General features: G+C 36.7%; 1 protein-coding gene across 1 annotated transcript; it reads left to right on the top strand.

Annotated features, from left to right (window-relative positions):
- The first annotated feature begins 10,640 nt into the window (after nucleotides 1-10,640).
- On the top strand, nucleotides 10,641-12,119 carry LOC113756179 (ribonuclease H-like). The gene is made up of 3 exons (XM_027299948.1): nucleotides 10,641-10,673; nucleotides 10,734-11,147; nucleotides 12,030-12,119. The coding sequence occupies exons 1-3, from the start codon at nucleotides 10,641-10,643 to the stop codon at nucleotides 12,117-12,119; spliced, it is 537 nt and encodes a 178-aa protein (XP_027155749.1).
- Nucleotides 12,120-12,369: the final 250 nt, after the last annotated feature.

The following is a 12,369-nucleotide window of genomic DNA, read 5'->3' as shown; positions in this document are numbered from 1 at the left end:
TAAACTACATTAGCAGAGCACAGCAAACAGATTCAAAGAAGGCCGTTAACATAATCTGTCTATGTTAGGTAACTAAAATCCAATCAGCCATTTTGCATTAAACCTGAAATACTGCTGTGAGTCCCTTTCATATTTGTTAACTATGGATTATGATTTTACATACAAAATACAATATAGCAAGACATAACTGTCTTGATCTTGTGTTTTCTTCCCCGTTTATGCATAGCTGATTTCTCTCCTACTTAATTACCCTGCTTCCTCACTCTCACCAACCCCCCTACATTCTGGGTTGTGTTGGCATGTTCTAATTTTTTTGTCGCATTTTCCAGAACTTCTCAATCATTTCTTCTGTCTTATGCGAACAAGATTCGATTGCGAATAGATTCGGCTAAGTGCTTCGTACCCAACTTGACCTGACTGGCCAGCGCATGCCGATCAAATAGGCAAAAAGATAAGCACTTTTATGGTCCATCACTCTCCTTAGTGGCAGATAATGGTATCTATCCGTTGAGTACGTAGCTAAGAAATATCGATATTAGGAGTTATCTAGTTGTGCGGGCAAAGAGCCATTAAACCATCATGGAAAGAGAATACTGGTACTGTCACCAAGCGGTTAGCCTTCCAGTATTTGTAAGTTTAAGAGCAGCCCGGTGAATCTTCATATAATTGTCTATGTTGTCATGCCGAACAATGTTGTGGCCTATACGTTTGCCACGTCTAATTTTCTTGTAATACGCTTTGGCTCTTGCATAAAAGATGCCATAAGCAGTCTAATTATGATCATGATGTTGACAACAGTCGTTGACCATTATTTTGATTAGTAGTAGTATTTGATTTGTTCTTTAAGCTTGAGAATCAACCAATGGCACAAAGCCACAAAGCATGCTTTGATATGTTACGTCGTACTAACGACTTTGTCAAATGACTGGATAAATTTCTTTCCATCGTGAAAAATTCTTACTTAGCATTATGAAATTGAGTCATACAGTGACGGAGTCAGGAATTTTTTTTTTTTTGGGCCAAAATTTTTTTCTCATAAAATTATCTTAATATATTATGTTCAAAATAATTTTCTTCTATTTAAATATATGACATCTAAAAATATCAAATATTAAATTTAATTATAAAGGCATGTCTATTCATAAATATGCGGTATAGTCATAACAAAAATTAACAAAAAAGATAACTTTTGATTAAATATCTTATAACATCACAAACCATCCAATTTGCACATTATGAGAAGACGCTCTCCAATATGTCACCTATGCAATATATATATATAACCATGTGATATAAATGTAACTATTTTCAATTGAAAAAAGATAAAAGTTATGTTAACATAATTTGAAATTTCAACATCTTTTCTTAGAAGTAAATTGAGCTCTACGCTCTTTCATAGAACTAAATTCATCTATAATTGAATCACTACTAAATTTTTCAGCAACTTCCTTTTCTATATATACAGTTAGACAATCATTCAAGAAATTATCTTCCATCTTGTTTCGGAGCTTTGTCTTGATTATTTTCATAATTGAAAATGCTCGCTCTGCAGTTGCAGTTGATATAAGAAGAGCAAGAACAAGTCTAATCAATCTGTCAATAAGAGAATATATCACTGATTTTCTTGTCTTCACCAAGCCTTGACATAACTCATGAATACCAGATAATTCTTGCAATTCAGGATGATTTGGAATGTCGAGCTCAAAATGTTAAAGTTTTATTCTTAGATGTACTAGTTCTTGCTTTTAACAATTATAAATTGGGTCTTTTTATTCTAATACATCACATTGGGTCAATTTACTATGGAACATCAAATTATATGTTTAATTTTTGAAAGTTAAATAATTAGTGCAATAAAAAATAAATAACTTTTTCTGAAGAAAAAAATTAATTCAAAGATGACTAATTCATATATATATATATATATCAACTCTCATAATATAAACTAAAATTATAAAAATTTAGGGGAGGCCAATTTTATTTTACACACATATTTACATATTATGAATTAAAATTTTCAAAACTTAGGGGCCATGGCCCTCCTCTGTCCCCCTTTGGCTCCATCATTGGAGTCATAACAAAAAACGAGTTTACAAACTTTAGATGGAGTATACAAGAAATGCTTTTCCTCTTGATGCTCTTCCCAATAAGATTGGATGCCAATTTGGAAATGACAGAATCATTCATTTCGACATCTGAACAGATAAGGAGGACCAAGGGACCAAAAGGAAGTTCAATCGTGTTTCTTATTGGAAGTGCCAGAAGAAGTCTTGTGGTCCTTTAATCAACTAGCGCAAACTGCTAACTCTTTTAAGTCGGATTCATCTGATCAATAACGGGACCATATTTTTCAAGTATAATTTGGCATTCTGGCGCCAACCTGCCTAGAAGAAATTGCAAGGAAGGCTGATGCATGTAGCATGACTTCATGACTTGTAGTTTTCTGGAAAGGGTCAATTTTAGTCCTGGTCTCGAGGCATGGGAGGCGTAGGCCATGATCAAGAAGTGACTCGATACCGAAATGTGAAAAGTCACATTTTTCGCTAAATTAGTGCAATTGAGGAGCGGCTTACATATTTAAGAAGTTAGGCACCTAATAAAGTTTTTAGTTTGTCTTTCAAATTGACTTCTCCAAGTAAAATTTTCCATACAGAGTCTACATATGTTTTCGTCTTCCAAAGTTTTTTTTAGTCTCCCTATGCATATAAGTTATACTCCCTTCATTCCATAAAATTTGTCATATTTATCACTTTTTCTTGTCCTAAATTAATTGTCATTTTAAAGAAGTTAATCCACTTTTCTCAATAAAAATTTATCTCTATCCTTCACGTGGTCCACCACTTATTCCTTACAATTATCAATACATTAAATAAAAGATAGCCTACTACTAAGTATATAAAAGTAAAGTAAAAATTCTCTTTCCTATTAATATCACTATACAAAAATTACACGTTCTCACAGAAACGACAAATTTTATGAGATAGAGGGAGTGCTAATTAAGGAACTGTTGATGTTAAAAAATGACATTAACCATTTAAAATGGGTAATTGTGATACCCCGAATTTTAGGACAATGTTTTTCCCTCGTTCTTTTAAAATTTCGATTTATTTCTTTTGTCTTGTTTTAAAACATTGTTTTCTTAATTGGACACTTTAAATTTAAATCAAAATCTTAGTTTTACTTGTGACTAAAAGGTTATTATGTAATTGAGTTTATGTATGACAATGCATATTTTATTATAGGTAATTATAGTGATTGGGTGATTAGTGGAGTAATTGAGGTGTAATTAGGTTTTTGGAATATATCAAGTATGTAAGTTGTGGAGTAAATTGGTAGGATTGTGAATTTAATTGGGCCATAGTGTGACTTTTGGTTAATCACAAGTTGCTAGACTTCCTAAAGGTTCCATGAGATTCCTAAGCTCAATTTTGATTGGCTAATCAAAAAGGTAATGGACTTTGACCAAGTGACTTAGTATTAAGCTAACTTAGCAAGACAAAAGCCAAACAAACAAGGAAAATGTCGGGCAGCTTTTGGGAGAAAAGATGGAAGAAAAACCGAGAGGAAATAAGAGGAAGAACAAGAAAAACTCTAGTTGTGTGCAACTCATCCAACAAGCTTGGGAGTTAGAGCAAAAGAAAGCTAAGGAACTTGGTTCTTGAAGTGCAACCTTGTGAACCAACCTTTGGAAGGTAAAGTAGCCTTGAACTCTTGTAAAAGCTTGTAGCAATTGAGTAGAAATGTTGATTTTGATGTTGTAAGATGCTAATAAGGGTTAATGATGGTTTATATATCACTTTTGTGGGTTTGTGTGGAGGATTTGGTGATTTCTATGGTGGTTTGAGAAAATTCCAGCAAGTGATACAAATTTTCAGTTTTAATGCTGAAATTATCCTGTTTCTGACCGTGTCTTTTAGTCCATGTTAGAGGCCGAATTAGCCTTAGCTCAGAACATGAAAGTTGTAGGGAATGATATTTTATAGCTGCCTATAAAATTTCAGCTCAATCCGAGCACTGTAGCACGTGCAAAGACATAATACCCCTGACTGCCATAGGTAGAGCTTTGTGGCCAGTTTTGACATTTCACCAATCTGACCGCGTCTGTTCACCCTGATCTATACTGAATTAGCATTTGGCCAAAACACAGAAGTTATAGTTCTATGTCTTAGTTTTCCAACGCCCCTGAAAACGCCTTAATCGGACTTCGGTAGCCTGAGTTATTATTGTTTACGCATAGTGCGGTTAACTAGCTCGAATGTGAGATTCTGGTTCTGAAATTTGAAATTTTGACCTGGATACACTACGAACTGGACTGAGTGGTCTTCATCAAAGTTGTAGGCCTTTGTCTTAGCTTCGTAATGGTATAAATTTTACCCCAATCTGATGATCGTAGCTTTGGTTGTGTCCGTTCCGCTGAGCGATGTCAAATCTGTCTTTTGTTTTATGATTTAAACTTTCTTTCCGGACATTTTCCTAGCTTGATTGTGTACTTATATGACATTGAGCCTATTGAACGGCTATTGAAATGAGATTATTTTGTGTGTGACTTTGGGACGGATTTGAGGAAAATATTGAAGCCATAAATGGCTGGAAAATAGGTAAACACAAGGGGCATGCCGCCAAATTTTCACTAGAGGACTAAACTAGCCTTTGGCATTCTAGTTCTGTATTTTGCAAATTTGTCTTGGATACACTGAAAACTGGGTTGAAATGTCTTCATGAAAGTTGTAACCTTTTGTCTAAGTTTCGAGACACTACCTAATACATTTTGATCCGATAACCACAGCTCCAGTTATGGCTAAAATCGTATAACCCGTTTTGTACCGTTTTCATTTTCGCGCACGCGCACGTGCATTTCTCAACCGGTTTTGCCGTTTCGGACCATTTAGGACTATTTTTGTTATTTTGTTACCATTCCGGCCGTTTCAGCCGATTTCGACATTCTTTTGGCCTTAATGTCATTTTTGACCGTTTTTTTATTATTTTTGACCGTTTCCGATCGTTTAAGTTCTAAATTGCTATTGTATGGCCGTTTCACTTATGTGTGTATATAATCTGTCAATACAGACTGTGAGGCTTTTGACGGTGACGTCAAGCTCAGTGAATTGTATAATTTTTCGTGCCAAGCTTTATCAAGTGAGTAATTGCGTTGTTATTGATGTGAAATTGTTAAAGTGCTTTGTATATGTTAAATGGGTACTTAGGTGAGGGTGTACTTTATCCCACTCGACCTAAGCCCATCCTTTGTTTTGATTTCATATGTGAGAATACATGCCTTATGTTGCGTATCACCCTTTTGTTGAGTGCTGATGGGGGTGATTACATGACTTGAATTAAACCCTTTTTTTGATGTGTGCTGTTAGGGTAAGTACTTTGCTGTGTACTTTGTTAAGAGATATCATCTATTGAGAGATTGGATATTTCAGGGCTTGGTTCCAGCCCGGTTCCAAGGGTAGACGAACTATTCGAGTCAGCGGGGGCTTGGTCGAAGATAGTTCCATGCTAAACTTGGGATTTAGTTCTTTGTTAAAGCTTTGATTAAAGCTAAGTGATTTTGTTTCGTTCGAGCTGCTGTTCGCTGTTGACTGGCCAGCGGGGGTTGATAAGGTGAACGGGAAAAGTTAAGTGGAGTCTACGGTCTATGAGTACTTTGGTTGACGGAGTGTCAACAGGCGTTCAAGCTCGGGGAATTGAATTGGCTTTGGAGCCACCTGTATCCTACCATTGTGATGTTACCTTTCTGTTGTTGATGTGAAATATCCTGATTTACTTGTTTATTGGATGTGATTTTACATTTTTCCCCCTGATTATTCACTAAGCATATAGCTTACCCATTCCATTTGTTTTCCTTAGCAGGGGGTACGAGCGGCGCGTGAGACTTGTACAGAGTAGTCTAGTTTTGAATTTTGAATGGTACTCGCGCTAGCACTCGACTAGGGTTGATTGGACTCGGACTGTAAACACGTTAATGTATTTGGGTGTGTATAAGCTTTGTAGCTGGATCTGAGCATCAATGTATATATTAAGTTTGAACTTGTGGTGTTACTTATTTTCCATGGATGTAAGTTATTTTCTAGAGATACGAGTGAGTGAGTCCTAGCGAGAGTTGGGCAGGCGGTCCGCTAAACCCTAGGGGGAGGTGGGGCCATCACAGTAATAGATTGTAAAACTCCAATAATAACCTATGAAAATGAGAAGTTCCAATGTTTAAATCAATAATGTGTAGAATGAAAAATATAGAGAGAGAAACTCCCAATATGTAAGTTATAAAGAGAGAATAAAATTTACTAAAATAAAGAACATAGCTCTTTTTAATAAAAATTTCTTGTGGGCTGTAATGGGCCTTGGAGATGTGATTGGATCGAAACTATATATGTTCTGGGCTGAAGCCTTATTTTTTTAATTGGACCCCAACTTAGTATGCATTTCGCTCGCATCTAACCTTGAACTAATAGATGAATAATTTACGACCAACAGTTGTCCTCCATGCTCAAGTCTAACTTGTCGGGGCTGAAAGTAGAGCATTCGAAGTAATTGTGTGATTGGAGTTCATACGTGCGCGAACATTTTGAGTTTCGTTGTAACAATAATTCAAGCAAAAACATTTTAACAATTATTGAGATAATTTGTAATTTTCATTTATGGTTATTAATTTTGCCTCATATCCCTATTTATTTTGAAAAGATTGTGGAAGACACTACAAGAAAATTGATCATCATTGACAACTAATTGTTGTCACAGAAAATATAACAGTCTTCCCTAAAGTCATGTACTGACAAGATTTAAGTTGTTACAAAGTCGTCAATGAATCTCTGTCGGTAAAGGTGCACAGTGACAACATTAAATGTCGTCAGTAATGTTGCTCTTCAATGATAACATTTTTGGTCAATAATAATTGCATAGATAGTGACGAATTTTCACCTTGTCAATGATACTAAAGAAATGTTGCTAGTAAAACCCTTTCATAGTTGTCATTGGTATTGACTAGTTACTAACAACTGTTCATAGCCATCACTAAAAAATAGCTCATTACTAACAACTTTTGTCATCACTACATACATTTGTGTTAGACACCCTAATTAGTAATGACATTTTTTTGTCAGTGGAGAAATCTGATTAGTGCCAATGCATTGTCATTGTCACTATGACGTATGATATAGACGGTTTTTGTATAAGTAGACAATCCAACAATTCATCAAATCAGAAGAACCATGAAAAGGCTTGCTAATTAATAACTAAAAACATCCATTATATTATAGAATGCCAAAATATAATGCTTAAGTTCAATATCATCCAACAAATATTACAATAGAAGCAGTACTATGTAATTCAAATTGTCCATGCAAAGTCAATGTAGGTTTACAGAAAGAATTCGAGCACTAAAATTCATATCTACTGCTAAAACACTTCTTCATAAGCAAAAAAGGTAGCTTTATCTCCCTCTTTCTTAAGTCTATTTAGAAGCTATGGACCTTGCCAAAAATTTGGAGTAGCATATCTCAACGTAAAGTAATACAACAATAGTAAGTAACAAGCATTTTGGAAAGAAAAGAATCTCAAATTTACCTATCACAAGCTCAAATAATGATTAGAAGCTTCCTAAAGAAAAGAGTAAAGAAAGCAGAGAATTGTCATAACAGGGAAACATCCCAAATGAACTGAAAAGTTAACTATTAAAGTATTAATAATGTTAATAATTTATTTATATTCGACTGGAGACAAAGCAAAGGTATTGCCAACTTTTCATGATTTGGCTTAACATGTGGTCCTATCAAGTTCATAGAGCCAAAATCTAATGAAGGATTTTTCTCCTCACCAGTTTCTTTAAAGTAAAATTAGTACTGCTTTAAACACAATAAGAAAGCCAAAAAAAAAAGGCTGCTAAGAAAAAAATCAAAGATAGCAAATTGGTCTTCACATTTTTCCTAATATCAACTAAACAAGACGACATAGAAAATGCCATGCAACAAAACATTGTAACTTCTAAAATCCAGCCATGGAATCCACGAAACAAGGATTCCCTGCAAATTTCTATGTTGCAATAACTTGATTAAATTCATTTTTCAGTTCCTAAAATGTTTTTATAATTGGCTTACTACCCAAAAGAAAACTGTCTATCTGAAGGCCCTCATAAAGTCAAATGGATATAAAATTATGTCCACAACCCATATATTCATTGATTTGCAATATTGCAAACTCAGCCTATTAAAAGTATGATCATAAAATGGCTTTACCATTCATTATGAGCCAATGTGATCTCATTGCCTTGTTGTCTAACTTCTAGTTATTCTTTTAAAGATTTAAGCCGATTCTCCATTTCATTTTGTTGGTTCTGCACTTCAACCTATTGGCTCACAAGTATTTCCATGAGTTGCTATTGGGATTGGACAGTTATTTCCAATTCAGTTGAGCATTTCTCAACTTGTTTAACTCTTTTCCTAAATTCTTCAATCTCAACAAGGTTTTCTGCAATTATGGTAGCCTTGGAGGGATTGCAACCACCAAGACTTGATGGAGTTACTTAAGCTACTCAAGTCAATCTCGTGGTGATGCCGGTGGGTCCAATGATGCGAGGTTGAGCCAAGAGACTTAACGAATCTTTACAAGCCATGGTTCGAGTTGTTAAAGACTCAATTGCAGTACCAAGCATGGTTCAACACGGGAATTCAAGCTTCATTAATCTACTTCAAGCTGAGGAAGAAGAAGAAGGATGAAGGGCCACATATCCCAAGCTTATAGTCTCGTTAGTTGTGTCATTAGTGTAGTCGTAATTTGGGTTGGATTGCTAGTAACAAATGGGTCGGATTAGCATCTTGGATCCGGGTTAGTAGAAGGGCTTATGGGCCAATTTAAAGGTCCGATTAGTAGTGTCCTATTTGCCCTAGTTACGTTAGGTATTATTGTTTAAAGACACATGCAAAACATCTGTTTTCCTCTTCCGAATAGAACATATGACATTTACAGAAAATAATTCTTGAGAGTTTGCTCTCTTGGCTCTATGAGCTTTTCTTGAACATTTCGAATCTTCTTCGTGTTCGTTTGACTTATCAATCAAGACATCACCCTTAATTGTGGTGCCTACTACCATTGCTTGGGTTTATTAGTTCATTTGGTTGTGGGTCAAGATCATATCAACGTTCACAACCATAGGGATTAGAGGGGTTCGAATAGGATTTTTCGCTGCCAAACCTGTATCAATCACCATCTGTCTAGGGTTAGATTGATCGTGAATTCCGTTTGTCAACAGGGTTCGTATCATCTGGCATTAGAGCTAGTTGGTGATTTTTCAGGTTATATCTTTTGTTTTTGTTGAAATTCATTAGTTTCTTTAATGTTGGAGTCAATCCATTGTTGTCTTCTAGAGAACCACTAGGGTTTTCTTGTTCTTCATATTTGTAGTTTGTTCATCATATATCATTATTGTTACAACCGATTTGACTATTTTGTGTCGCTTGTTCTTTTTGTTTCTGCCAGATTTTGGCATTAATTTGTGCTATTGATCGTGATATTGTTCCCGAAAATTCAAAAAACAAAACGAATCCGTGAAGTCGCTAGGGTTTCTTGTTACATACCAAATTAGGGTTTCGTTTATTAGTTGCTGTTAGAAATTGTTTCTTGTTGTTTGCCTCGTTTCTTGCTTCCTGAATTTTGCATTATTATTGTTTCTTGATTGTAGTTAGGGTTTGAGTAAAAGAAAAAGAACTAGAAGTTCTGCCATTAGATTCTTTTGAAGAAACCCGAGTTCTTGTACTAGGATTTCTTGATTGTGGCGTGTTGAATTTGGAAAAGAATAGGACTGACCGTGAGTTCTTGGAACCTTGAGTTGAAACTTTAGATTTCTTGAACTTCTTGATTGCTCAAGTAACAATCTTGAAATTCTTCCTTCTTGTGAGTTCTTGGCTGTTGTATAAAAAAAAAACACAGCCACGATTTTGATCCATTAGAAGACCAGAATCACACTTTAATTACTTTTGTTTTTGATAATTTCCAAGTCGGCTGAATAGAAAGACAACAAAATGGTGGCATTCACAATTCCAAATCGCATTCGGATTACAAGTTCCTAAATCTAACAGCCTTTGAACCAATTCCTTTTGCAAAAATTCATTGACACCTGCCTTGAAATCCTTGTTTCTTTGGGAAAATGCGATAGTTCCAGATTTGTTCCAAGATACTTAGTCCAAATAAAATTTTCCAGATCGCACAAGTCATGAACCAATCAAGAAATTAGATACGAGTCAATTCGTTTCCAATTGTTCTTGCATTGAGTCATTAATTTTTCTTTGTGTCGTTACTTTTAATCCTTTTCCAGCAGTTTTAGTCAAAACTCCAGTAGTTTCCAGCCATAGAATTCACCCTTAAAGTCTAGAAAATTTAGGTTTGGTTTCCAGCTCCCTTCTAAATGTCAGTTGTGCCCCACCGGGGAGTCTCAGGATCACGTCTTATCCGATTGCTCGCTTGCTATAGAGGTGTGGAATTTCTTCTCCAGGGCCCTCTGGATACCTATTCAACCCCCTAATGGCGTCATCTGCCGTTTGCAGCAATGGTGGCTTTATAAATCTCAAAGTACCGCTCGGGGTGAGTTATGTAGGGTACTGCCATCACTTATAAGTTGGGGACTGTGGAAGGCTAGGAACGTGGCAATGTACGAGGGTGTTAGGGTGACGCCAACACAGGTTTGTTGGAACATATAGGCTTTGCTACTCAGTATTTCCCAGGTCCACCCTTTCGTCCAGGTGACGCAAGACGACAGGGAGTTGATGCAATCGGGGTTATTGCTTAGCATGACACGGAGGAGGCAGAGACTCCCGCGCTGGGTCACATGGGTCATGCCGCCTAGCGGGTGTGTGAAGCTCAATATTGATGGCTCATCCTTAGGAAATCCCGGACCGTCAGGAACTGGAGGGGTGCTGCGTGATTCAGATGGTACCATCCTGAGTGATTTCTCATCATTTTTAGGGTTAATGACAAATATGGAAGCAGAGGCCTTGGCGCTGCTAGAGGGCATGCGCATTTCTGCTGGATTTCATTGTTTGCACGTTGAAATGGATTCTCAAGTCTTGATGCGCATGGTGACTGGCAATGGAAGTATTCCTTGGAAACTATGGAGTACTATCTCACGCATCAAAACTATAGCCCTGGGTCGGCAGGTTTTTTACTCACACCTATAGGGAAGCAAACGCAGTTGCAGATGCCCTTGCAAATCTAGCAAGCTCCACACATGTTTGTCAAAGATTTTCTCCTTCTCAAATCCCGGAGTATATAAAGGGGTTAGCCCACCTAGATAAGTTACAGATGCCTTATGTACGCTTGGCATAGCTAGGTTGCGTAGAGCTGTTATGTTACTGGCGGAATGTCAGCCTCGTCCACCACACGCTGTTGGAATTCTGAATAAAATTTGGAGTGGCGCCCACCCCCGTATATGAGGTTAGCCAAAAAAAAAAAGTCTAGAAAATTTCCAATCGTTCAGGTCCTAAATTTGTCTATAATTTCCAGATTTTCAAGTGTCGTAATTCCAGTTTTCTTGGTATCATTCCTATTAGCCTTGTGTCACAACTTTGCTAGTTGTTTGAGCCATTAATTGACAGTTTAATTCCAATAATTTCCAGCCTTAAACACATCTTCAAAGTTCAAGTTTGTCAAGTGTTAAATTTCCAGCTTTGTGGGTGTCGTTCTTACTTGTGTGAGTTGTGTCTTTCCTAGCCCATTGAGTCGTTCTCTTAAGTTCATTCCAGTCAACTTCTAGCTTTAATTCTTGTTCCAAAGTTGAGTTTTCTTCCTCCAAAATCTCAAGATTTGTGTCTTCCGTGAGTCATTACATCTACTTACACTCAAGGAGCTTAGTTATAAGGCTCAAATTGAACACCTGAAAAGGGATTCTTACCTATTCAAGGAAGGCAGCTGAGAGGCCATTTGAGAGCTTTGGTGAGACCAATAGAGTTCAAATTTGAGTGTAAACACGAGAGTGAGCAAATACATGAAAGGGAGCGGGAAAGGACAAAATTTTCTATTATGCTAACACTTTCTTGCAGGGTACCCAAGTGCTGGAGGTACATGAACCAAAAGCAGACCTCACCCTTAAATTAGAAGCCGAGATATTGAGAGACGAATCAAGGGAGTGACCCTATGAAAGAGATCAAAATGAAAATTCTGACATTTCAAGGGAGATTGGATCCTGAGGCATAGCTCAAGTGAGAGCGGAAGGTGGAGATGATCTTCAAGTGTCACAACTACATCGAAGAGCCCTGAACTCACGGTAATCGAATTTACTGATTACATGATTGTTTGGTGGGACCAGTTGTGCACAAGTAGAAGACAAAGTGGAGAACCCGCCATCACCACTTGAACCGAGCTACGAGGTATTATGAGGAA

Source organism: Coffea eugenioides, unplaced genomic scaffold (assembly GCF_003713205.1).
Source record: "Coffea eugenioides isolate CCC68of unplaced genomic scaffold, Ceug_1.0 ScVebR1_2034;HRSCAF=2992, whole genome shotgun sequence".
Lineage (NCBI taxonomy): Eukaryota > Viridiplantae > Streptophyta > Magnoliopsida > Gentianales > Rubiaceae > Coffea > Coffea eugenioides.
The sequence above is the reverse complement of the archived record's forward strand: the minus strand, read 5'-3'. Positions and strand labels throughout refer to the sequence as shown.

Excerpts from the sequence above, each read along its gene's own strand:
- LOC113756179 (XM_027299948.1), top strand. The coding sequence starts at position 10,641 with ATGTACGAGGGTGTTAGGGTGACGCCAACACAG. Across the intron at positions 10,674-10,733 it reads TTAGGGTGACGCCAACACAG|GTGACGCAAGACGACAGGGA; the intron begins GTTTGTTGGAAC and ends CCTTTCGTCCAG. Across the intron at positions 11,148-12,029 it reads CTATAGCCCTGGGTCGGCAG|GGTACCCAAGTGCTGGAGGT; the intron begins GTTTTTTACTCA and ends ACTTTCTTGCAG.